This window comes from Tyto alba, unplaced genomic scaffold (assembly GCF_018691265.1).
Source record: "Tyto alba isolate M040663 unplaced genomic scaffold, T.alba_DEE_v4.0 Super-Scaffold_45, whole genome shotgun sequence".
Lineage (NCBI taxonomy): Eukaryota > Metazoa > Chordata > Aves > Strigiformes > Tytonidae > Tyto > Tyto alba.
The window spans coordinates 5,683,633-5,711,328 of record NW_024881321.1 but is presented as its reverse complement, the minus strand read 5'-3'; the positions used below and the strand labels follow the sequence as shown (position 1 = coordinate 5,711,328).

General features: G+C 39.5%; 1 protein-coding gene across 3 annotated transcripts in view; it reads left to right on the top strand.

Moving 5' to 3' along the window:
- Positions 1 to 672: 672 nt before the first annotated feature.
- AKAP11 (A-kinase anchoring protein 11) overlaps positions 673 to 27,696 on the top strand; it is a 45,098-nt gene continuing 18,074 nt past the window's right edge. For all 3 annotated transcript variants that reach the window (XM_042805975.1, XM_042805976.1, XM_042805974.1), the window contains exons 1-7: positions 673 to 795; positions 6,764 to 6,871; positions 12,525 to 12,641; positions 18,766 to 18,813; positions 19,751 to 19,885; positions 20,863 to 21,127; positions 21,588 to 26,244. In XM_042805975.1, coding sequence (XP_042661909.1) covers positions 6,812 to 6,871; positions 12,525 to 12,641; positions 18,766 to 18,813; positions 19,751 to 19,885; positions 20,863 to 21,127; positions 21,588 to 26,244 — 5,282 coding nt within the window. In that variant the 5' untranslated portion in view covers positions 673 to 795; positions 6,764 to 6,811. The remainder of the gene's footprint in view (positions 796 to 6,763; positions 6,872 to 12,524; positions 12,642 to 18,765; positions 18,814 to 19,750; positions 19,886 to 20,862; positions 21,128 to 21,587; positions 26,245 to 27,696) is intronic.

Sequence of the window (27,696 nt, the reverse complement as noted above, 5' to 3'; positions counted from 1 at the left end):
TTTTGTGTCTTCCAGAAGCTGTTGCAACCACACGCTGCCTTGTCTGTTGTCAGGTTCGTGTCTGAAGGAGCGGCTGCTGAAATAGTGTTGGGAAGCTACATGAGGTTACTGTTTCCACGAAAAGAGAAACAGGTACACTTAAATACACATCTCCATCGTAACCCATGAGAATCTGAAAATCAGGTATTTGCTGGGGTAAATTGTACAGGAGAATCTGGCAGCACTGAGTTTAAAAAGGAGTGGGAAGGGGGGGCAATAGGAGTTTCAGACAGGGTTTGACAGTCTTGCCTGTGCCTCGTCTGACTAAAACCAGACGCTAACCCACCCACCCAGCCGGAAAGCAAGCCTGGCACGGGAGGTTTTCCACCAGCAACCAGAAGCCCCGACTGACGGGGCGGGAACGACCCACCTCGCAGGCCCAGCGGGGATGACACGGGGCAGCGACACGGCGGGGTGACCCCCCTCCGCCGCCACAGGCAGCCACGGGGCAGGGCCCCGCTCCCGCTGAGGGGGGGAGCGCGGGCTCCGCTCCCGCTGAGGGGGGGGGGGAGCGCGGGCTCCGCTCCCGCTGAGGCGGGGGGGAGCGCGGGGCGGCCCGCGCGCGGCAGAGGCGTGGCTTCCCCGGTGGCAAGCGTCGCGAGAGCGGCGGCGCGCCCGCGGTGTGGGCGGGGCCGCGGCCGTGACGGACGGGCGGGCGGGCGGGCGGGCGGACGGCGGGGCCGCGCGCTCCCTTCCCCGCGTCGCTGTCGGCGGTGAAAAATGGCGGCGGGTGCCGGGTGCTGAGGCGTCCGTCAGGTACGGGGCGCCCGCTCTCCCCGCACCGCCATTATCCATCCATCCATCCATCCCCCCGCCACGCGGGGGGGGGAGCTGAGGGGCCTGCCGCTTCCTTCCCTCCCCCAACCCGCGGGGTGGGCCTGTCGCCCGGCCTCTCAGGAGGGGCTCCCTCCCACGGCTGACCCGCTCCCTTTTTTTTTTTTTTTTTTTGGGGGGGGGGTGGGCGTAGGGCATTCTTCCCCGCGGCAAGGAGACACTGGTGGCGGCACCCTAGCGCGGGGGTTCTGCGTGGCTCCCCACGGGCCCTGCGAGGTATCCTCCGCGGCGGGGCGCGGACACACCTGAGGGGAGGGCGCGGGTGGGGGCCGGGGGCCGCGCTTGTGGCCGCAGCGCTTCGGGAGGGGGTGGGGGGTGGTGGTGTGTCGGGGGGGTTAGTGCTCGCAGCATCCCTCCGTCCTTCCCGGGGGGAAGGTGCGGTGAGCCCCTCGGCGGGGGCTTGTGTGCCGTCTCGGCTGGGGAGCCACTCGTGTCCGCGTTTGTTGTGGGTGTTGCGGGGTGGGGGGGTGGGGGTGGGCACGTCCGCGTCGCCTTCTGCATCGGTTGGCTGGGGTTGAGGCACTCGGGTTAAATGAATTCACCCCGTTCTCAGCATTTCGCTTTTAAAAAGTGTCTCCTCCCCCTCCCGGTTCCTTTACTCCCTGAAGGGAGGAGGAACAACGAGTATTGCTCGTTTATTTTCTTGGCTCTTGTGAAGGGCTTTCTTTATTACGACTGAAGTACCTTTCTCTGGTTTCCCCCGATATCCAGAGGGGTTGGGGAGAAGTTACGAATTGTAGATCCGATATTATTGTAGCCTTGAGATATTACCGGAGTGAGATAAGGAGAGGGAAAAAAAAAAAAAGTTGTCTTGTATCTGAGATAGATCAGTGATACTAAAATCAATGGTAACACGATACACTTAATTTATCCCTGTACCACTTGGGAAGATTCTTACCTTCCTTTGTATTTGCAAGATTATTGCAGAATTCTTCAGTTAACCTTTACTAATAGATACTGCCAATATAATTAATTCTTGAGATATTAAGTGTTTTTAAATAACATTAGTCACATTTGTTGGGGGAAATTTCTTAGTCTGCAGGCAAGGTGATTTTTTTCTTTTTTGAGGCATGGTAATTGAATTATGCCATCTTGGTTGATGCATTGTAATTTCTTATCCTTCAGGGATTCACTAAAACCTGTTGGCAGTTGAGGAAGTACAGTGGTGGAAAGGCTTACTCAGTGGGGAAAATTAATAAAAGATATTAGATTATTCCCTCTTTCTGTTAATCATTTTGTATATAATCTAAAAAAAAAAAAAAAACAAAAAACAAAAAGTACCTCTTAAACAAGGTATTCTCTGGTGAAGTTTTCTCCAAGGGGAAATAAGATCACTTGAAAATATTACTGCTTAGAAAATAATACCCCCCAACGTAATTGATTTAGTTGTATTATGTACAAAATACACAACAGAATAAAGTACAGAAACTTTAATTGCACAAACCTCAAAACCTAGACTAATGGATGTTTCTATTACATCATGTAATATTTTTTTTGTCCCCAGGATGTAATTGAGAATCCAGACCCAGGACTGGGGGGAAGGTGGGATGATAGTTTTTAGCGATGATCTAGGCAGAGAAAATTAAGGATTCTTCTGAACTTGGTGAAGCTTGGTATTCATGTCATGCTTCTATGTGACAAAAATACAATGTAAAACAATTAGAACCAAACAAGAAAAAGAAGATCCGACCTTTCATAACAGTCATTAATACTGACCAACAATGATGTATTCTACACGCACTCCTACCCTCCATCCTGCCTCTTCTTAGTGTGGATGCCACTGTGGTCAAGGCAACTTGTCATTTTGTAAATGAGCTTTTTCAAGACTGCCAACCCAATTAGTGAAAGTGATAAATCATTAGAAATGAAAAATAGAGAAAGATCCATTAGACTATTCTGTTTGCTTGTCAGTGTAGGCTTGTTTAATTTGGTTTTCAATAGCAATTGTTTTGCTGAGGTTATAAAAGAGTGTGTATAGTTGTTTTTGAGGTATTTTTAAATTTCATAGTTGGAATGAATCAAAGCTCAGTATTTGATTAAACCTTGCTTTTGCAAATCATCAGGAAAGTTCTTTTGGCTGCATTAGGTTGTTATGTTGAACACAAAAAAGTACTTTTTCTTTAAAAGAAACATGTCCTTTTTTTTTAACAGTACTACAGCAAAAATACTTTTTTGAAAAAATCATAGACATACTGTTGTCATTGTCTAGAATGTTATTAAATTAAATTTCCAATAAGAACATATTACATATAGTTCAAATTTACTGACTATACAGTTCAAATTCCTTATGTCCTTGTGTGCCTTTTACATAGGTGTGCACGTGTACACATATGCGCCTATAGCTATTGAAGGGATTTACTCAGCACATTTGCTCTTAACAAAAAAAAAAAAAAATTTCTTCCTTTCTGCCAGCTAATGATTGTCAATACACACTGACTTTTAATAAATTTAGCCATAGGGTAGATTTATACAAAGAGATGAAATCCATGACAAAATTCCTGTTTTATTCCCTTAAACTAATTATTTAATTTTGCTCTTTACATATATTCAAACAAGATCAGAAAAACTAACTAAATGCTTATTATATGTTCTGATGAGAAGGGTGTTCCTCAGCAAATCACTGGAAAAATGGATTTCTAGAATCATAGAATAGTTTGGGTTGTAAGAAACCTTGAAATGTCATCTAATCCAACCCCCCTGCAATGAGCAGGGACATCTTCAGCTGGATCGGGTTGCTCAGAGTGCCGTCCAACCTGGCCTTGAATGTTTCCAGGAATGGGGCATCTACCACCTCTCTGGGCAACCTGTTCCAGTGTTTTACCACACTCACTGTAAAAAATTTCTTCTTCATACCTGGTCTAAATGTGCCCTCTTTCAGTTTAAAACCGTTAACCCTTGTTCTGTTGTTAAAGGCCCTGCTAAAAAGTTTGTCCCTGTCTTTCTTATAACTCCTTTTAAGTAATGAAAGGCCACAGTAAGGTCTTCCTGGAGCCTTCTCTTCTCCAGGCTGAACAACCCCAACTCTCTCAGCCTGTCCTCATAAGAGAGGTGCTCCAGCCCTCTAATCATTTTTGTATTCCTCCTCTGGACGTGCTCCAAAAGATCTGTGTCTTTACTGAGGATCCCAGAGCTGGGTACAGCACTGCAGGTGGGGCCTCATGAGGCCAAAATAGAGGGGGAGAAACAGCTCCTTTGATGTGCCAACCACACTCCTCTTGATGCAGCCCAGGACATGGTTGGCTTTCTGGGCTGCGAATGCTCTTTGTTGGCTTGTGTCCAGGTTTTCATCCACCAATACCCCCAAGTTGTCTGCAGGGCTGCTCTCAATCCCTTCATCTCCCAGCCTGTATTGATACCAGGGATTTCCCTGACTCAGGTGCAGGACCTTGCACTTGGCCTTGTTGAACCTCACGAGGTTCACATGGACCCACTTCTCAAGCTTGTCCAGGTCCTCTGGATGGCATCCCATCCCTCAGGTGTGTCAACTGTACCACTCAGCTTGGTGTCATCTGCGAACTTGCTGCGGGTACGCTCAATTCCACTATGTCACTGATGAAGATATTAAACAGTACTTGTCCCACTACAGACCCCTGAGGGACACCACTCATCACCGACCTCCATCTGGACATTGAGCCATTGACCACTACCCTCTGGATGCGACCATCCAACCAACTCCTCATTGAACACTTTCAGGTTTTATTGCATTGTTGGACAAGTAGGACCCTTCAGGTTTCTCTGAAATGGATGCCATGGGGCTGAGATGCTATCGGTGGTGGGGAGAACCTGCATAGTTTGAGTACTGAAGAACAGGATGCGGACAAGACAAAATGGATATGGTGGTGTGCTGATAAACCAGTGCAGTTTCTGTGCAGCATCTTTCACAGTCTTTGTGCTGTGATTTTCAGGTCTGTTGGTTTCATGAGGTAGGTGACACTGCAGGTGGCTCTCTGTTGATGCTTGCATCTCCAGAGTCTACTAATTGATGCCACAGGAAAATACTTAACCTACTGCCTGAAGGCAGTATAACTGGTAGACTGCTGTACCTAAATAAATACTGTGGGACCCAACATGGTTATAAAGCCATCTTTATGATTTTGCTGTGCTGGGCTTTGTTATAATTGCTTCAAGGAGCAAATCAGTCCAAAAACTTAGACCTCAAGTAATTGCCTTGACCCTATGTGAGAAACCAGCTTTTCCTATAGGTAGCTCTTGCTAGGACAAGGATGTGTCTAAGAGTACTTCCCTGATATGATTAGATGAACAGAGTGGATTAACCATTTAAGATAGAGCAGTAAAGACAAGTGAGTTAGGTTTCTTTTTCTTGCTTGATATTGTTTCATGGCTTTATTTTTTTAAACACATGAGTCTTAACAGAAGCATCATTGTCTTTTTTAATCTTCCATCCACAGAGGTTTACTATGATTTCAATTTTTTATTTGTATTACATTTTTACATATAATCTGGTATTATATCGATATATATAATCTGTCTAACATGTACCTAGCTGCTTCGTGTCATTGTCTTAATTTTCCAAACTTCAGACACCCAGTTCAGAGAGTTGTTGTGTTCCAGAGATTTAAATATTGCAGTTTATTTACATAAGCGTAACCTTTTCTAGGATTCTAGCAAGTTCATCTTTATGAAGGGAAGCAGAAATCATGGTGGAATGTGAACACATGTACCTAATAATTCCTTGCTGTTGTATTTTTGAGGAGGTTTTATAGGTGCTGAGGGGGGGAAGGTGAAGAATACAGTTATCTAATGCAACTACTCATTTCATGATTTAAATTACATATACTCTAGAACAAACCCGTATAAAGATTTCTTTTCCATATAAAGGTTAAATACGTGCTTGACATGAGATTGAGAAAACCAAGCCGGTCAGTTGTGCAAAGGAGACCTGTACCCTGATGTTTTGGTGCCTATTTTTTATTCTGCAATCATTTTTACATCCATTCGCTCTTTACCTGGTTTATTTTGGATAGTCTAGGAGTTCTTTTTCCTGGCTAAATTGTGTGATCGTGGGAAAAGATGAAGTAGTAAAACTTCCATAGAATTTAAAAGCCCGTCACATGCTTTCTGTCTTTATTAATACCCTCTATTTATTGCCTCTTCTGGGGGATGTAGAGATGAATGAAACAAACTAGATTATTCTTTTTCTTTTCATTGCTGCTGATTAAACAGGGAAACTTGAAAAGCTTGTTTTGATTTCATTACTCTATATTTTCTGTTCTTGTTGTTAGAATTAAGATTTAAGATCAATAAGGGTAGCTGACTCGAGCAGAAACACTTCTGGCCTATTTTGGTGAAGTAAGAGTGCTGGTAAATGCATCTTTGGTCCCCTATGTTTTGCCAGCAGAGACAGGACTGCACAGAGCAGTGCCAGAGAACAAGATTGTTGATACATGTTGGCCTGAACAGGAGTCATATGTGTTTTTCTGTAGTATTTACGGTTGACAGAAATAAATAGGCCAGTTTGAGTGGGTAAGTAGTACGTTTTCCTTGCAAGATTGTTGAAGGGTAGTTCCAGTGCGTTGTATGGTACAGGAATTTGCTGATAAACTTCACCAGAGTGTCAGCAATAGTACAACAATATTTAATGTAACGTTCTTCTCCCTCCTTGATGCAGCCTGAAATCTACTTAAAGAAAAATGTTGGAACTAACAGTAGGGTGTGTGCTTTACATTTCGGGCACCGTTTTGAAAATCTTTAAGGCAGTGCTTTTTTAAAGACAACAATCAGTGTGGATGGTGTGCTGTTTAATCTTTCTCAGTTTTAAAATGCTTTTTAATTGTTTTTGTTGGATCTTGTTTTGTCTACTTGCATTTTCAAAATGTATGCAAACTAAATGGAGAAACATAAAATAATCAAGTATAAATGTTTTTTGTAGGTATTTTTGAGCTGACTTCTTTCACTGAGTACTAAGATTGCTAAAATCATGGATGTGTACGCCAGGGCTCAGGGCAATCGAATGAAACCAAGAATATCTGTGAAAAAGGTAATTATTTGTATTTTTTTAAAAAATATTATTTCATAGCTTTTTTGGTCTTAATTGCAACAGTCTGATAATGAACCAAGTGAACTGCTAGGCTTGGTTGGGGTCGTTTGGGTGTTTGGTTTTTTTCCTTGATATGTTTTTTTAATTTTGGTTGTGTAACATTTCAAGGAGGCAAAGAAACAGCCTTTGCTTAATGCTTTGGCACACTTGGTGTAGTTGAACTGGGAGACAGAATAATTTAAGGGAGGGGTGCATGCTTTTGCCTTTTGTCTTAAGGTGATATGTTGATATATACTTGTTTTCTAAAATTTGCCTTGTTTATTGGAGTATAACTTTTGTTTTGAGCACAGATTTTTCAAGTTTGTAAGTCGTAAATTAAAATATAACTTTGTAGAGTTCATTGATAACTGTTCTGTAAAGTCTGTGTTAGGGCTTACTGTAATATCTTTATCTTTAGATCTTGGTGTCTTGCCTGACTTATCTTTGTGTTTACGTAAACTTCTAGGCAGTGCTTTGTTGGAAAAGAAAATATGTCCAGCATTTATGAAAGATATAAATGTTGGGCGCTTACTCCAATGAAAGTTGCAGTTTATCCTGAAGGAACAAATTTATTTATCTAACCATATTTCTCAAAGTAGTTGAATACAGATTAGTATTTTTCTAGATCTTTCCTGATTACTAATAAATTCTTTACCTGCAAGTGTGTGCAACACTTAAGAGGAGAAACTGAGCAGGGAAGTATCTTGTCACATGAAAATTGCATTGCTGTGTTCCATAAGCAGATTTTATTGTTTTAAGGAAACAGTGTCTGTGGTGTAGGTTCTGTAGAAACTGCTTGAAGGCAAAGGTGAGCGTTATGGGACTGCCAGGCAGGTAATGAGTTGTTCCAGGTCCTGATATGGAATGTTAACTTCCATACATTAAGCAGTTTGTAAGTATGGGTGATATTTTTTCACTTTAAGACACACGGTATAAAACCTTTTTATTTTATTGGTTTATGAGAAATCTCCAGCTCTAATAGAGTTCTTTAAATACAGCATTCTTAACCTGAACATAACCTGGATGTTAGAGGACTTTTTAAGTCTCCTTTATTTGTTTTTCCTCTTCAATTTAAAAAAAACCAAAACATACCAACTAACAGCTCCTAAGTTTTTAGACCTTTGGATTCCAGAAATATCTTTCTAATAATGACAATGACCAGTGATTCCTCACTGATTCTAATGGTTGCCTAAAATATTTGCTCTGCAAACTGCTCCATTAATTGCCATTGAGCATTCTGGACCCTGTGGTTCTAGGAATATGAATTTGATCTTTCTCAGGTGTCTTGCAGAATCCTGCCTTTTCATTCAGCCAGACTCCGGTGTTTTGATCTGCATCCTCTTGATGTTTCCCTGAGGGGTGGCTTCTTAGATTATATTGTGGAACTGTCTGTCTTTCTGTCTGTATTTCTTTCTTGCAGAGCCAGGCAGTACAGTGGTCAGAATTGCACTGTGTTTCATTTTCTGTGGATTCACAGCTTGCACTCTGATTCATGTCCTCTTCTTAACACTTTGTAATACTTAACATGAATTGTTGCAGTAGTAGCGCTTAAAAGTCACGGTTGTGGTATGCACATTTAAAGGCTAAGTTTCCATTTTTACAAAATGACTTCAAAATATTGAGTCCATTTAAATCTTACAGCACATGAAATCAGGAAGAGCTACTTCGTTACTTAAGAGCAGAGTAAACATGCCTCTCCTGGACTTGATTTCTCTGAAGATCGTGGCACCTTAGAGGTTAGTGGGTTGTGTGAAATGTTAGAGAGCAGTTGTATAAAGTAGTTCATGAGACCAATTAGTATAGAATTTCCTCCCGTGTACTGTGAAGGATCCATAGATAATGACTTCTTGATTTGCTGGCCACAAAGGGGACAATGGAAAACTTTGAATCGTTCATTTGAGGTAGAGGCATGACAAGGATTTTCATTGTTCAGCTCTGTCATGCTCTGCACACATTTGAGGATATTTGTGTTTTTCACCTAGTACAACTTAGTAAGTCTTGCGATTGAAATAGAATTTCTTGGGAGACATGTGAATTTCAAATTTCTGTGAGGAAGGAGTACACAGGCCTAACAAGTAGAGCTTTATAGATTGCTTGGGGTTTTTTGTCCATGTGTTGATGTGTATTGGAAGGATTTGTACTAATCATAAAAAGAAACTACATCATTTTTTTGAAGGTGACCTATTGTCCTTACCTAAACTGAGCTGACAGTCTTGGAAACTTGCTGGTTTTCAGTTTTTAATGTAGTTGTGTGTCTTCTAGACTGGGCTTGTGAGAGAACTTGCTTTCATTGTCTGTTGGATAGGAGGATTTCCCTGAGATTGACTCCAGATCTTTGCTGTCACAAGCACAATTTGGCTAAGAATATGAAGAAGTTATTCAATATAGTGTCACAATTAATGAGGGGAGATTAAAAAAAAAAAACAAACTACTGCTGTTTTTAAGTCTTTTCGAACCTCACTGGTGTAATAGCTAAGAATCATAGGAATTCTAGGCTGAAGCTACTCACAGTAAATTTATACCTTTTTGTTCATAGCTGTCATTATTCTTCATCTTAAATGTTTTTTTTTCTTTTGCTGATGTTCACCCTCATGATGTTTTTACAGTTGTTGATCTGTCCTCTGTTAGCCATGGTTTTTGGAAACTGTGTAAACTAAGGTCTTAGTCTGCTTTTGTATGAAAGCCTCTGCATTCCAGTGATTATCCTTCATAGTCCTACTTTCTGTGCTTGTTGTGAGTTAATCTTTTTACATGTGGATGATACTGTATATGCAATTACACAGGATGTCCTTCCCTGTGACTGATGTTCACTCTTTTCAGTGCTGTATCGTATTGACCATTCATTGCTATACTGTGATCAAGAAGTCTACTCAGTTTTGTTTTTTTTTTACCTATTTCCCAGCTGGTGAATTTGCAATTCTATTTTAAAGCTTGCTTTTAGTTTTTAAGGACGTAGCTTTGTACTTCATTCAGTTGCACTTTAAATATTCTCACCTTGAGCAAGTTCTTCCTGTATGATTTGCTGTTCTTCTTAACTGATGACATCTGCTTACTTTGAATTATCATCACATTTCATCTATATATTTACTTTTTTTTTTTTCCCTCCCATTAATTCTATTAATGATGATGATGCTTGACTTCAGTCTCAAGACAAATTTTGAGGAAGTTGGCTACGGGGTTACTGACCTACATGTACTATATCCTCAAAAAAACCTCCCTTTTCTATTGCCATTCAGGCAAATTCTTCTTTTCCAGAAACAGCTCTTTTAGTAAATTCTATCTTTTTCTGGTTTTGTTAACTCTCTATATCTTTCAGTGTAAATAATCTGTGGAAGTCCAGATAGATGAGATCTTTCCTCTGTGTATGTATTGCACCTACTAATTTCCATATCTTTATTCTTTTTGTGTTCTAAACTTTTAATACTCACTATTATGATCTTAAAAACATGCATCACTTCCTCCTCCTTTTTAAATACGGATATTTTATTTCTTTAGTTATGCAGTGCCATACTATCAGTGTGCTACTAGTCTACATCTAATCTTGCATGCTGGTTCTTCCAGACCTGAGGGAGAATTTTCCACTTGTTGCATATTTCTTCTTCTCCCACTTCAACATAATATTCTCAAAAATCTTGAATTTTCCTTCGTCTTAGTAGTTCCTAATACCATATTCCCGCTCTAGTTATCCATCCTGCCTTTCAGGATGTTAAACCAGGGAAAAGTACTTGCTTATAAATAAGCTTATGTGTAATAGGTTGTAGCCTCAGAAAACTTAACTACTAGAGAATAATGATGAGCCATTCTCGAACTGGAGCACTGCTGGTCTGGAGAATATTAGCAGGTCATATTGTATTATTTTTTTTTTTTTTATTACTATTTTGTGTGCTATGACTGATTAAATTATTGCAGAAGCTGAGAACGAGACATTTCAACATGCTTGCTTGACTTCACAAATTACTTTTGTATGAGATGAATGGAGAAATTACTGGGGAAGATTCTTTGAGCTATATTGGTATTGCAGCCACCTGTGAGTTTGGAAGATCCAGAGAATCAAAGAGAAAGACACTGTCAGCATACTTTGGAAAGTACAAAGATATATTTCTGAAGTGTGGAGGTAAATTGCAACTAAACGTGTGGGGACAAAGGAATAAATGAAAGTGGAAATTAGATGAGCACTTCACTAATTGATTTCAAATGACCAAATAACTGCCTAAACTGCATTTTTAAATAGTTCAGCTGTCACTTTTCCATAAAAATGGCTGTTTTGACTGCTTTAATGTCACTTGGCCTAGGATGTCAGGGTGGTAATCTGAGCCTTGTTTGCTTACATTCTGAAATATATTTTGGTAATTTCAAGGTAATTTTATGAAGTGAAGTTTCTATTTTGCCTTTGTCTATTAATTCTAGAAATGTTTCCCTAGTTTTATATTGCCATGAGCTCAAGCATGATGACACTGGCCATGCTATAATAATTTGGCTTCCTATTTAGTAGTACTTGATGCCATTTTTTCTACAGGAGGGAAAAAAATATCTTGAGGTTTAACTGTAATATGTAAGATCACTTTTTACCATAAAGGGATTGTTTTTGCTGTGGGAGTATCAGAAATGCAAAACATTCTCTGACTAAATTTGGCTACTTAGCACTTCTACTATTGTTTAAGAAGCTATGCAAATTTGAAGTAACTTGTCATAAGTTGGACATGCTGATTTTTCACTTAATTTTTTAACAGAGCAGTTGTGTAGAGAACAAATAACCAGATTAACAGTCTATAACCATATAATGATCTTATTTTTCTTCTTAACCTTACCACTTGCTGGAGAAGATGACAATTTCAAAACTGAAAAAAAAAAAAAAGTTGCTAACTTCCTAAACCAAATGAGAGGCTGTTGTGTTTTTTTACAAGCTGAGTGAATCAGTTTTTGTTGTTGTTCTGTCGTCTTGTTTTATTTGCCTTCAGATATCGGTGATGATAATTCTTATGTTCTGCGCCTCTTTGTTACACTGGGAGAAAGTCATAGATTCTTAAGCCTTTTTTAGCCATCTGTGAGTGCTTGCATATCACCGTAAGTGTAAATATAAGAAATGTTACAAGAAGTATTTACATGGTTATACCCATGTTACAGTTATTTCATATTCTTCAAGGAATGGGAAATGAGAATGTGTGTGGATTTGCTTGGTTTTTTTTTTTTTTTTTCTTTGTTTTCTTCTCTGGCTTTTGAAGCCACCTCCATTACTTTTCTTGGCTAAATTTGCTTTTATTCTTTTTAAGGAAAAGCTGATGAAAAAGTTCCATATACAGGCTTTGATGCAAGGAATAGGTGGGGCTCAGATTTCTTCTTGGATTCATCTGTTTCTTTTTTCCAAGTCTGTATCTTCTCACTTTTTTTTTTTTTTTTAATACAGAATGGTCAACTTCTTTTGGAATAGAAGTATTACTTGAAGAAAACAACTGTTTCAGTTCCTGAAGTAAATTTAAACTTAAAGCCCGGTGATTTATCTACAAAGTAATTTGAAATAGTACTTAGAGTAGGGAAACCTATGAGGGACTGGGGGTTGATGGATGGACCCTAAAAATGCATTTTTTTCTTATATTTTTTTTCCACTGTTTTTCAGAGTTTTGGTGAAGGTGTTCTGCACTCTATGAAGTCACTGCTACACAGCAGAAAAGAGTTATGCAACGTATCAGCAGAGGAATGTCTAAATCGGGAAGAACAAGATAATTTAATTGAGGTTTGGCATAACCTGACCATTTATATATATTATTTGGCTATGATAGAAAATGATTTAGCTTGAAGCAGTATGGAAAGTTGCAGGATAGTAAATGTGAACAATGCTGCAAGTTACTGGCTGTAAAATATGTACCTTCTGCTGTCATTCTTGAATTCAGTCACTGTAGTCTTGAAAAAGAGCTGTGACATTTCAAGATAACATTTCTCTGCTTTGTAGGATTTGGGAAACTAAATTCTCAAAATGTGTAAGTAGGTGATTTTATAAGAATTGGATAACTGGGTGTACTGCATTTGTGAGCACTCCTGTGATCCAGGTTGTATGGATGGTATCCTGACAAAGGAGCAGAACACTTTGATCAAGGTCTGAAGATAAAAGTTCAGATGATTGCTCTTGTTTGCCCTGTGCTCAGCACTGAAAGCTGAAGCCTCAACATTGCAGATCTAGACTTCTTTTACATAAATACAGAAGGGCCAAAAGCTGTACAAGGTCTGGAGAGAAGTAGACCTGGACAGAATGTAAGACTAGACTGTCTAGTTAAATCTCAAGCTGTGAGCAGGAGTGACTAGAGCTATTTGAGATACAGGACTAACAGCAGCTTCTGCAAAGGGAAAAGAAAAAAAAGTAAGAAAGTAAGAAGCAATATGTACCATGTATCTTGTATTAAGTGTCTTAGAAGACTACTAGGTAGTAGTTGACAGGCTTGACAAGGAGCTTAGAGGAGAGGATGATGTGAACTGGCCAGACAGAGGAGCTGAGATAGGGAGAAATGAAGCAAAAAAGACTCAGGAAGTGGTTAGGGAAGACTGATAATTGAATAAGGAGTAGCAGGAGGAAGGGAAGAGGCACATTGTGTGACCAGCAGAGATGAGTTAGGATTGCCTGGATAACACCAGGGTTTTAGGGACTGACTGGATGGTGAGTTTGTGGCTGTATGGAACGTTTGGGGCCTGGACAAGGAGCTGAATTTGTGAAAGGTGAAGAGTTGTGACAGATGAAAGGTAAGGAAGAAGAGCTAAGCAGTGGAGGAGTGGGCAAAACCCTGTCTGTGTCTGTTCAGACAGACCATGCTCTAGAATCTACAAAACCCCTCAAACATTCCCCCCCACCACCCTTGCTTTTGTTTTTGGTCTTGTAGCAAATAGCTGGCAGTGTGTTTCATGTGCCCGTAACGTTGGTCCCTATGGGAACAAGATAGCTGATTATATTTAGTTACTTTATTAGCTCAAGCAATTAAGAGCCCTCTGATTGAAATGTAAGAGGGGTCAATATACTGCCACAGAACAGGCATTTTTTTCCTTATGAAAATGTAGGGAAAGACACCTATGTGCAGAATAATGTTAAAAGAACATTGTTAGGACTGTAAAGATAATTACTCAGACTTATGACAACCAGAATTTTGGGTTTCCTGAACAACTTTAATTAATTTCCTCTGTACCTGTGGGTTACTATAGCCTTCAAATACATGTCTCATACACTACTTTTAGTTTAAAGAAAAGACTTGTGTTACTGTCTGTTGATCTTTCCGTCTCCCTGGCCTACTTCCCAACAACTTTTGAACTTTTACACTAACTTCAGACATGTTCAGGGTATTAAAAGGTAATTATTTTTCTGTGCAAATTGGAGTTTGGGCACAATAATTGGCCGTGGTGTGGTTTCTTTGACAGCAGTCTGTTGGCCTGACAGTGTACATAGAGCCTGGTTGGCCTTTATTTGTGTTGAGCTATGACTCCTGCATACTGTCCTATCTTGCATAATGAGTTATCCCATGAGAGAAGGAAAGGGCTGGAATCATGATCTTGAGGAAGTGGAAGGGGCATGTAAGAAGACAAAAGAGCAAACACCCATTTAAAAAGCCAAAACAAACTACCAAAAAAACACCAACAGTAACAAACCCTAAAGCATTCCAAAATGTTCTTCAGGGGATTTTTTTTTTTCCTTTCAAGTTATTTAAATTGTTTTCTATTTTGCCTCTTTTGTGGAGGAATTCAGTTCATATTGTAGGCATTTTACAGATAAAAAGGTGTAGAAGTTGAAAGGTGTCTTGCAGATACTGTGTGGATAAAAAATTTAGGAGCTGAAGAAAAGATGTAGGAGTTGAAGAGTACATTGCTCAAACGGGATCATTTCATAGTTAACACAGTGAATACAGTGGTGGAGACCTGTAATTTGTCTGGAGCTATTTGGGATGCTACTGCTAAGCATTGTTTCATTTATGATGTTGTCATAACTACTTAAGTAAGGATAAGTGGATGTAAACAGGAAGATATTTTCTGGAGCCACAGTACCTTCCCAGCATGAGACCCCCTCAAATAAACAAGTCAGAATTTTTCATATTGTAATATTATTTCAGTTTAAAATAAAGTTTGGGAGTTTTTTTGGTCACACATTAACATAACATATTCAAAACTCAAATACAGTTCAAAACAGAATTGTTCTTCAGCCATTTCTTTTTCTTGCACTATCCCTTTCAGAGAGTCTTTCTATGCACAAGCAAGTCACTGAACCAGTTAATAATAAATGATTATAAACATAGAGATGTTCTTTGTTGTTTTTAAACTTGAGAACCAACTGACTACTTTGGAGTAACAGGGAGTAGCTGCTACAAATTTAGTGTGAGCCGTGGCTTAAATACATAACATACAGTCTATTGCATAGTGCTCTGAAATAATTGAATCCAAGCCGTATCAAACTTAAGCCCAGACGTCAGTGGAAATATTTAATCTGTGTACTTTATTCTATATCTGCAAAATGGAAGCAAAATTTGTTCTCTTTCAACCTTGATTTGAAAATAAATGCCTTGGGGTTATTTTTGAGTATGCAGACACCCTGTTGATTTGTCCTTAGGGAAATACTAAATGAGAACTGAGGAAATCTGACATTTGAAATAAAATTTGAGTGGTGGATGTAGAATAGATAATGATCTGACACTGAAGAATGAAGTTCAGATAAAACATTGACTCTCTTCGCTCATGGGGGATGTCAGCCACCCACCCTGTTATCTGTTGGAGGATCAACATAGGAGGGCACAAGCAATCCAGGAGGTTCCTGGAATGCGTTGATGATAATGTCCTTCTCCAAGTGATAGAGGAGCCAGCGAGGAGAGGTGCTGTGCTGCACCTTGTTCTCAGCAGCAGGGAGGGGCTGGTGGGCAGTGTAAAGCTCAAGGGCAGACTTGCAGTGACCATGAAATGGTGGAGTTCAAGATCCTTAGGGCAGCGAGGAGGGCTCACAGCAAGCTCACTACCCTGGACTTCAGGAGAGCACACTTTGGCCTCTTCAGGGATCTGCTTGGTAGAGTAGCATGGGATAAAGCCCTGGAGGGAAGAGGGGCCCAAGAAAGCTGGTTAATATTCAAAGATCACCTCCTCCAAGCTTAGAAGCAATGCATCCCAACAAAGAGGAGGTCAGGCAGAAATGTCAGGAGGCCTGCATGGATGAACAAGATGCCTCTGGACAAACTCAAGCACAAAAAGGAAGCCGACAGAGGCTGGAAGCAAGACCAGATAGCCTGGGAGGAATACAGAGAAATTGTCCAAGCAGCCAGGGATTAGGTCAGGAAGGCCAAAGCCCAGATAGAATTAAATCTGGCCAGGGACGGCAGAGGCGACAAGAAAAGCTTCTATAGGTACATTGGTGATATAAGGAAAATGTGGGCCCTTTCTGGAAGGAAACAGAAGGCCTGGTTACTTGGGACATGGAGAAAACTGAGGTACTCAATGACTTTTTTGTCTCAGTCATCACTGACAAGTGCTCCAGCCACACTGCCCAAGATCCAGAAGACAAAAGCAGGGACTGGGAGAATGAAGAACCCGCCCAGTGTAGGAGAAGGCTGAGGTTTGAGACTGTCTAAGGAACCAGAAGGTGCACATGGGACCTGATGAGATGTATCAGCGAGTCCTGAGGGAACAGGTGGATGAAGTGGGTAAGCCACTATCCATCATATTTGGGAAGTTGTGACAGTCTGGTGAAGTTCCCACTGACTGGAAAAAGGGAAACATAACCCCCATTTATAAAAAGGGAAAAAAAGAAAGACCTGGGGAACTCTAGGCAGGTCAGTCTCACCTCTGAGCCCAGCAAGATCATGGAGCAGATCCTCCTGGAAACTATGCTAGGGCACATGGAAAATAAGGCAATTGGTGACAGCCAACAAGGCTTCACTAAGGGCAAATCATGCCTGACGAATCTAGTGACCTTCTACAATGGTGTTACAGCATTGGTGGATAAGAAAAGAGCAACTGGTGTCATCTACCCGGACTTGCGTAAAACATTTGATGCTGTCCCACACAATATCCTTGTCTCTAAATTGGAGACATGGATTTGACAGATGGGCCATTCAGTGAATAAGGAATTGGCTGGATGGTTGGACTCAAAGAGTTGCGGTCAATGGCTCAATGTCCAAATGGAGACTAGTGATGAGTGGCGTTCCTCAGTGGTTGGTATTGGGACCAGCGCTGTTTAACATCTTTGTTGATGATGTGGACAGTGGATTGAGTGCTCCCTCAGCAAGTTTGCTGACAACACCAAGCTGTGTGGTGTGGTCAACACACAGGAGGGAAGGGATGCCATCCAGAGGGACCTTGACAGGATTGAGAGGTGGGCCCATGTAAACGTCATGAAGTTCAACAAGGCCAAGGGGAAGGTCCTGCACATGAGTCGAAGCAATCCCAAGCACAAATACAGGCTGGGCGATGAGTGGACTGAGAGCAGCTCTGCAGAGAAGGACTTGGGGGTATTGGTGGATGAAAAACTGAATATGAGCCAGCAATGTGCCCTTGCAGCCCAGAAAGCCAACTGTATCCTGGGCTGCATCAAGAGAAGTGTGGCCAGCAGGTTGAGGGAGGTGATTCTCCTCCACTACTCTGCTCTCGTGAGACCCCACCTGCAGTTCTGTGTCCAGCTCTGTGGCCCCTAATGTAAGAAAGATACAGACCTGCTTGAGTGCATCCAGAGGAGGGCCATGAAGATGATCAGGGGATTGGAGCACCTCCGTTACGAGGACAGGCTGAGAGAGTTGGAGTTGTTCAGCCTTGAGAAGAGGAGGCTCCAGGAAGACCTCCTAGTGGCCTTCCAGTACTTAAAGGGGGCCTACAAGAAAGCTGGAGAGGGACATTTTAGAAAGGCATGTAGTGATAGGACAAGGGTTAATGATTTTAAGCTAAAAGAGGGTAGATATAGATTAGATGTAAAGAAGAAATTCTTCACTGTGCAAGTGGTGAGGCGCTGGCCCAGGGTGCCCAGAGCAGCTGTGGCTGCCCCCTCCCTGGAAGGGTTCAAGGCCGGGTCGGACGGGGCTTTAAGCAACCTGATCGAGTGGAAGGAGTCCCTGCTCATGGCAGGGGGGTTGGATGATCTTTAAGGTCCCTTCCAACCCAAACCATTCTATGATGAGTCTATGAATCTGTTTGCGTTGAAGAATACAAGACACCTGTAGACAGGAGAGAGGGACAATATGTGATAAAATATCTCCCCTGCTCACAAGCACAAAAACCTGAGGTAAAGCTGACATTTCTGACATATTCCAGGTTCCTGGGCCTGACAAGACTTTTTTTTTTTTTCAGATTGAATATTTAATTCTTTTCCTTTAGGGGTTTGTCTACTTGGATATTACATGCAAACCTGTGGCTGAAGTAATCTGTTCCGTTTTAGCCTTAAGCTAATCAATTTACATGGTAAATTGTATAATGTGTTGGCATTATGCTCTCTTCAGTATATCCAGTGTATCACAGTTTGTTAGCATGGACTGATTTCAGACTGGAACTGTTTTATACATGTCCAGCCTGAAGCAAGGACAGATGGACACCGATTTTTGCAAATTCATGTTTATTTTAACAGATATAGTGAGGTTTGTATGTGTTGGACAGTGTATACCAGCCAGTAGGCCACTAGAAAAATTTCTGTGTAGTGGGTTTTAAATGTTGTATATGTTGTTTAGTCTGATCTGACCTTTCACAAGTCAAATTGTATAGCATTACTATTCTTTATGTAAGACTGTGCTAATGTTTGAGCAAGCTGTGCTACGCTAAGGTATGGTTTTCGTGGCAGTAGAATGAAGAAAATGCAGAAAAATGCAGAAAATTTTAAAATTATTTTTGTACTTCAATATGTTAACATATTTATTTTACAGATTACATTTATAGGTTTTGCTGAAGAGATGGGTACTGCTCATTTGCAGGTACAGTATATATCTATATTGGTAAATAATGTTCTTCAGCACTGAAGATATCTTCTAAGTAGTAACTAGTTTTTTAAATGGAGGAATTTTGGTGTTCAAGAAGTGAAATATATGTATCTTGAGCATTTTAAACCCCAAGTTTTAAATATTGTTGAAAGGCTGAAAATAATTATTTTAATATGATCATAAGTGTTTTATATTATCTTAGTAGATAGAGATTACTGTAATAGTGTGCCAATGTTTAAAAATGAAAAGCAGAAACTCTGTCTTCAAAGTTGTATCAATATTGCTAATTAATCAAATGATAATAATGCTAGACATTCTTTCAAGTATAGGTGAGAACTACTGATTGTCTAGAGTTAAATGGAATTTAGAAAAAATTAGGCTGAATAGGTTTATGGAGACTTGCTTTGTACCATATGGATCAATAGTGTTTAAATTGTTTTTTTTAAAAAAAAAAGTTATCCAAGATCATGCTTAAAGAAGCACCTTATCCCTGTTTTTGTAATAGGGGGCTAACATGGTATTCCAACAAAGCACACTAAGAGCATGTAGAGATCCACTGAGAACTGTTGTTAGTTGAGTTTAGTGTTTTCTTTGTAATTGTATACTTTGTAGGATGTGCAGCTGCTTTTCAGTGCTTACAAGATTCTTCTTTGTAACTTTTAAGCCTCTTCTGGCCCACAAGAGTAGAATTTCTTTTGGTAGAAGAGTGAGCTGGAGATGTGTGAACTGAATTAAGGCTTGTTTACGTGAGCTTTACACCAGAATTTGAGAGAATAAGTCAGGAATGAGGCAAGAAATAGGGGAGAAAAAAGACGCTTTACCAAAATTAGTAGCTGTTACTATCTGGGGGGATATGAGATCAAAACCATTATCATTTACATGTCATTTTTTTTCACTATGTGTTCTCAATGTGTTTATATATTTAAACCAGGAGTTGGCAGCTGTTTCTGTAGAACTTCCAGATGTTCTGAAATCGCTCCAGTTGTACAAATTAAAAGAAAATGAGGTTATCTTTCTAAAAGATGTAAAGAAAACCTTGGTAAAACCTTATGTCATGAAACATCAGGTAAAACCTTTGTGTCTTCTTGCATGTTTTAATTACAAAAGCATTATATTTGGCCTTATAAACAGTTTAGTCATATCACACCTTGTCTTGGGCCATCTTAGGCACAGTGGTATTAATGTTGTTATATTTCTGTGGTTTCTTTAAAATGAATGTTAGAAAGTCTCAAACTTGGTGCTTTCAAGTGCTGTATTTTTAACAGAAAATATTTAACAAATATTTAGTTACGGTGCTAATTCCGTGCTTCTGCTAGGCTATAGTCCCTTTCACTGCCAGGTTGGAAAGAAGATGAAACTTGTCTCTCTCAGCTCTGCTCAGATACAGCTTTTATTCTCTGCAGACTTTTCTTCTTGAAACAGAGTTGCCAAAAATTATGAGCATGTTAGGTGTTCATAAAACTCAGTGGGTTTTTTTCTTACTAAAAAATTATTTACAGTTATAAATGCTCTTAATTATATAATTTCAATTAGTTTTATTTCAATATTATTATGTTGTTGCTTTAACAACATTTATAATTGGAAAAAATATAATCAAACTTCTTAAAGCCATATTGACTAATCATGCATGTTAAATTTAATTATGTTGCATATAAGGTAAAAAATACCTTGAAGAAACAAATATTCTGTAACCTGAAGTAATATTCAACATAAACATGCTTTAAAATACTGTCTTCCTTTACAGATTTTTAACATGCATTCTTTAATAGATTGTTGTGTACATATTATCATGGTTGTATCACACAATCTCTTTTTTGTTTATTTTATTGCAATGATTTATTCAGAATGCAGAAGTTATGAAACTGAGTAAGTGATTTTAACTACAACTCTACACAAACTATTCCATTCATTTTTATATCTTTAAAATATTTGTAAATTGTTTACGGTTCATAAGAATGCATTGAAGGAATCCCTTGCTACTCCTGACAGTTGACATCATTCTAAGATTGTTACGTTTGTTTTCTTGTTGCTCTCTTTTTCAAGAATCAACTTCCTGAAGTGTTTTGTGTGACAAGACTGTCTCCTTCATTCCCAAGGATCAAAGCTGATTATATATTTACCTTGCTGAGCAAGTATACCACAGGCATAAGATATGCAGTGGAAGTAAACTCGTCTCAAAAACATCAAACAGAGACATCCCATGGAGAAGATGATGACACTAATCAGTCAGTTTCTTCAATTGAAGATGATTTTGTCACTGCTTTTGAACACTTAGATGAAGATGAGCCTTCAAAGATACAAAGTGCTGGTAAGTTCTCGCCTGCTGTTGACTTGTAGAAATCATTATTTGAAATTTAGGCTGTTGGGATTTTATGAGAAAGTAAATGTAAATAAATACTATTTTTTTTACATTAATCATGTTCTGTAAAGGGGTACTATGCAATTGAAAATTTATTTTTTTTGCTGTTCTTTTCACAACAGTTTATCAACTCATAGACCAAAGATTCTAATCTTGGTATCGAATGCAGATCAAATAAAATGTTCTTCTACTTCATGCACTAAAAAATACATGACTTCGTCAGTGATTAGATAATAGGATTCGAAAAAAATGGAAGATTACATTAAACATAGAAGACCAGCTCGTGCTTTGTAACAGTAACAGATGCAGCAGTTGCCATCAAAATCTGTCCCCAGTTTTCTGTAGTTCTGTGGAAATTCTTGGGTTTGAAGCAATCTTTTTTTTTCTAATTTTCTTTTTTTCTTTTCAGGTACATGCAGCTTTACTTCTCGAAACCATCGAGATGCTGCTTCACAGACCATTCCTGCTCAATGTTTAGAAGCTGTTGACTCAAAGATCCTTGTGGGTTCTGCACGTCGAAAGTCATCTGCCAGATCTTCTACTTTGATTGATATTCTGGGACTTAAGGAGCTGTCCTCAGTAAAAAATTCAGTTACAACCTCAATTTCTGATCCTTGGATACAAAGGAGTTTCTATAAGCCATATAATCCTTCTGATCAAGGTGTTAATTTTTTATGTAAAACATTGTTTTCTTCCTCTCCTGCTGAATCCTCTGAGTCAGATTGCTCCAGCCCAAGTCCCATCATCTTCTTAGATGAAGAAGGCTATCAAAAAAGCTTGAAAGCAAAACTTCAGCTGCCAAAAATTCCAGTAGTGAAAGATGGTATAGAGGATTCAGACTCAGAAGTAAGTGAATTTTTTGATAGTTTTGATCGGTTCGATGAGCTGGAACAAGCCGTGGAAAACTCTTGTAAAGTTATTAGGGATCCCATCCTAGGGAATCCCTCCCAGAAAAGGAGGACTGCGCATCAACAGTCGTCTTCTGCAAGCATTACAATGAATCCTCAGAAATTCAAGTTTGATCGTCCCACTCTCCCTGCCAATGTAAAGAAACCAACGCCTCGTAAACCCGAATCGCCATATAGCAGCGTCTTTGATGTCCCAGATTCCCCTCGCCCAGTTAAAACATCAGGGGAAGAGAACGGAGGCTTGTTCAGCCCTATTAGATCATCAGCTTTCAGTCCACTAGGGAGCTGTGGTTCCTCTGAATGTTTATGTAGACTTAATCTTGGTGGAGATGGGACAGGTCAAAATCACCATGATGCAGTTTATAATAGTTATTCAGCATACGCTGATAGTGTTTCATTTGAAATACTGGGTTCTGTTTTTCATTCTGAGTCCTCAGCAGAACAAGTATGTGCAGGAAATGATCCGAAACACGAAGAGATTGCTTTGAAAGAGAAAAAAGAGCAAGCTGCAGATCTCAAAATGAAAGCTGGTAAGGAGCCGGATAAACAAGCAAAATCTAAACATAAGTCATTAATGATTAGAGATAGCATTCAAAAATTTGCAGCTGAATTAGTTGAGAAAAGTTTCGGCAGTGCATTTAAAGACCTGCAGAAAGGCGTTTCTTCGTGCACCAATGCGCTTTGTCATTTGGCTGCTAGGTTGACTTCTTCAGTCTTTCAAATGGCTTTTTATGAGATTGGGAGACGTAGAGCAATCTCCCTGAAGGAGCATGCCATTAATGGGATAGCAAACCTTTTGGTGAGCGAAGCTATAACTGGTGCTTTGAAAGAACTGCGGCACGTAAAGAAACAAATATTTACCAACACTGTTGCACGGTTTGCGGCAGACCTTGCTGAAGAACTTGTGTTTGAAGGAATCATGGAAGTATGCCAATTTTCGTATCCATCGACACCTACAGCTGCACAGCCTTCATCATTTGATTATGAAGACAAAGTGGTAAGATCCTATGCCAGAGATCTGTCTGAATCTGTCATTCAGGAAGCTTTTATTGAACTATCTCAGGTTGATGTGACCTTCACAACACAAGCAGCCATTAGTGTTTCCATGGACAACATTAAATATGTGAGCGCAGAAAGTATGTTAGAGTCAACGCGGACTTCCACAGTTTTTCCTAATTTTAATGATAGGGTAGCTCTGAAGCCAATACAAGATTCCAAGGTGGAATACACAGTACAGCAAGCTCTATTTTGCACCTCTGGTGTTGTAAGTTCAATACCTGTGCCCTTAGCTGGCAGAGCTCTTTGTCAACATCAGGTTTCCTCTGATGCTTGTAAAGCAAAAGTATCTGCTCCAAATTCTGATGACAATATGAAAGTATACAAAGACTCCACTCATACATTTTTTACAAGCAGGAGAGAGGAGGAAGTCACTTCTTTCAGAAATATATACCTAACTTCAGATCACAATCAAAGTACTGAAAATACTCCATCACTCTTACATAACCAGAACAATACCAAACAAACAAATAACAGGTCTGGAATGAACAACAATTCAGAATTAACAAGTGGGTCAAAAGGCATTAATACCTTCTCTGGTACTATGGTAGATATGATAGTAAATGAAGCTTATGAAGCCATAACCTCATCTAGAGTAACAAAAGCAGTAGAAGAGTATACAGATTTTTTAAAAAGAAAAATAATAGATAAAAAAACCTACGTGCAATGTACTGGTGAAGATTTCCACAAGAATATGTTTGCTGATCACTTGGCCAAGTGTGTCATAAAACAATCTGTGGATGAAACTAAAACTGTGCTATGCAACACTAGTGAGAATTTAGCATTTAATGTGAGCTCAGAGACTTACACAGATATCGGTAGAAAAGAACAATGTGTGATAAAGAAGCAAGAGACTGAGAAACAAAGTAATGTTTCTGTAATTGTGGAACAACAACAAATGCCTTTGAATAATCCATGTAAATTTCTTCCTACTCCAACTCATTCTGTTCAGTGTTTTTCAGAATCTAAAGACTGTTGGCAAGAACAAAAAGGACACAGGTTTTCTTCAAAGTCACCACCGCCTTGTTCCACTGGGAATGTTGCTAGGCATGCTCCAGAGGATTTTACTGACGCAGGAGGCTGCTCAATAACATACTTAAACAAGCCCTCAAAAAGCCATGATACTCAGAAACCATCAGCAGGACCTTTGACTTACAGGCAGACTGATTGTTTTCTGCATGCAAATACTTTTTCTTCAGTGTTGTTTGGCAGTGAAGGTGCTTTGCAAATAGAAGATAAATCAAGTCTCAAAGATGGAAATACCTGTGTAATGCCTGATACACCCCCACCAACTCCTTTAGTACCATGTCAAGGTAGTTCTGAAAGAAACCTAAGGAAACTATCTAAGAAACTCAAGGGAGAATTAGCAAAGGAATTTGCACCTGCAACACCACCTTCTACACCATACAATCCATCCGTTACTGGTTTGTCTGAAATGGAACATGACTCTTTGGAAAATGAGGAGTTTATGCTGAAACTCATGCGGTCGCTTTCTGAAGAAGTGGAAAGTAGTGAAGATGAAGATCATTCTGAAATGCCCGTTGAGAAAGAGGAGCATTCTGAAAGAACAATTCAGTATGCAGATTGCTTAGCTAGCCATATAATTTCAATAGCAACTGAAATGGCTGCTTCCCATTTAGATGGTAAAACAAATGAAAGGGAAGGTGATAGACAGGTTCAGTTAGCTGGGCAAAACAAAAGATGTGGATATGCTGCATTTATAAATATCCCAGAAGAGACGTGCAATTCTTTATGGAATTATGCAGGTGATATGGCAGGGAAAGTCATCAGTGAAGCCAAGAAAATAGTGAAATCAAGGCATTGTAAACTGCTGAGGTTGAAGCGGATTAACTGTCAGGTGGATTGCCTCTATCTGAAAAAAGGCGATAAAGATCATAGTTCAAAAGAACGGTGCGATCCAGGGCGGGACCAGTGGCTGGGGGAGAGAGATTCCTCTGTGCTTCTTTTACCACAAGGTGCAGGCATGACAGGTTTGACTTCCAAATACCCAAGCTGTGAAAGTGTGACTGACGAATATGCAGATCATATTATTCGAGTTTTGAAAAGAGAAGGTGGTAACGCTGAGCTGTTAATGGATCAGTATGCTAGCAGACTCGCTTACAGGTCTATCAAATCAGGCTTACAGCAGGCTGCCAGAAAAAACAAATTGAGATACAACAGAAAGACACTTTCCGGGCAAAATGCACAGGTAAATGGTAAGCTGGAGCTGATCAAAGCAGTGAATAAAGATGCAGTACAGCAAGGGAAAAGCAGCATTCATTGTTGTGAAGACCAAACGTATGGAAGGAGTATCAGCACACAGAAAACAGAATGTGCAGAGTTGTTACATTTTTCAGAATCCCTTGCTCGCAGTATCACTTGTGATGTCAGGAAGAAATTGAAAATGTCGGGAGCATGTTTGCCAAAGTCTCTAACAGATTCCTGTCTATATAAAAAGACTGAATTTGATGAAGTCACAGGGGATGTTATTAAAACAAGATTTTCTAGGACTTTTCTTCCTTTCTCCCCAGATCATAAACTGTATCATAGTACAGGCAGTTTAAATGAAAATGGCTACGGTGAAGGCATAATTCAAGCTATAGAACAATATGCTAGGAAGGTAGCAGATGATACTCTAGAAATGAGTTTAGAGTCGGCTGTTCTCCATGTGGCTGAAAACAGAAAAAATGGGGATAGGTTCTCATATACTGAGAAACTGTCTCCTTTTTCTGGAACTGTCTGTAGATGCTGCAGTATGAAGGAACATCGTTACTGTACAGAAAGTACATCTCATCATCTACCTGCACAAGAATCCTCCATTCCAGTGAGGCATTTTCTTCATTCTGGATTGGGTGGTGTCTGTCAGAAATCAAGACTATTTCAGCTTGATATTCCTAAAATTCACGTTGATGTGGAACAGAAGACAGTGTTTTCTGACAAGGGGGCTACTGCAGCCGTAGAGAAAGCGGAAGGAGAGCTGAGTTACACGAGTCTGACAGCTGACAGTGGTATTGGACAAGATGGAGTCAGTTTTGCTGAAAGCCTTACTACTGAAATAATGACATCAGCTATGACTAATATTGGTCAGGCAGTTAACATAAGGTAATATTAATTTTATCTTATTTGTTACATTCTGTACCATAAAAAGAAGGATTGCTAATGCAAATATGTGCTCAGAAGGAATTTTTTTAATTATTTTTTTTTTGGAAATACACACTTGGTGCTCTGAATGTTTTTATTCTTCTGGTGATATTTAAAGGATTCAAAACTAGAAAAATACTACTTTTTTCCACCTGTGGGAACTATCAGCACACATGTGATCAAGAGGTGACTAATAAGTGGAACTTATTATTTCAATTTGAAATACTCTTATTTTTACCTGCAGTAGAGAATAGTAGACCTTACAGGTTTTGTTGGTCTGTGAACCATGACAGAATCCATGCTTGTTCCCTATCTGTATTTCCTCTTCTGTGCTAAAAATTAAAAGTAATTTATTTTTTCTTTTGTCAGTAGGACCAACACCTGGTAGTGGCCAAGCTAGCCATTGCTTTATAGTATGAAGGCTTTATTTTGATTATGGCTGTGTTGTGATGGTGTCCTTATTATTGGGAAAAAAAAACCACAACCCCTTACTTTAAGAAAAAACAACATACTAAAACACACTTTAGCTTATAAAATAGTAATATAATAGGCGAGGAACTGACTTGCAAATTCTTATGTATTTAGCAAAAGCTAATATACTGTTTCCTTTAATAGGCCTATAAATAGGAAATAGGTGACACAGTAACTCTATGGCACACACCAACTGTTTCTTAAAGCAGACTGTGCAGTGATCAGAGCGACCTGAAATCTCCTCTTCAGGTCTAAGACCAAACTTTACAATGTTGTTTTTTCCAATTTATAGTAATACTTACTTTCCTACTTTTGTGTGTGTGTGTGAATTCCGTGTGAATTCCTCACACTAACTACAGGTTTCTTTTCCTGGTTTCTAGAGGGGCATCACGATGAATAATAAAATTGATTTTTGTATGTTCAGTGGCTCAAGGCCACAGTGGGACTGAACTAAATTTGCCAAGGTTTGGTATGAAACACCTACATACTAGCAACATAAAAGTGCTCATATGATGTGTATTGTGGCTCTCTGCACAACAGGGCTGCGTCCTTACTCTGTGTGGCAAAAAAAAAAAAAAAGTGATGATGTTTTTCTATACCTGTAGTATCAAAGATGACACTTTGTTTCTGAATCACTCCTTAAAAATTTAAAAATTCTAGTTAGAAAACAACAGCAATAAATTGCAGGGTTCACAGACATACTGTTTATTATATCTGTGACAAGGAGGCAATATTAGGGTTATTCTGTGACAAAATTTATAAATGTTTCTTTCATTATTACCTAATGTATGGTATGTAAAGCATGTGTTTCTTAAGAAGCTGCCTTGCATGGTGAAAAGAACTGCTGCTAGTGCTGGTATAAATGAATAAAAATGGGGAAAAAAATCACCTTTATGTTACCCAGATGGGTTCCAATTCAAGCTACATATTTGTCTGCACAAA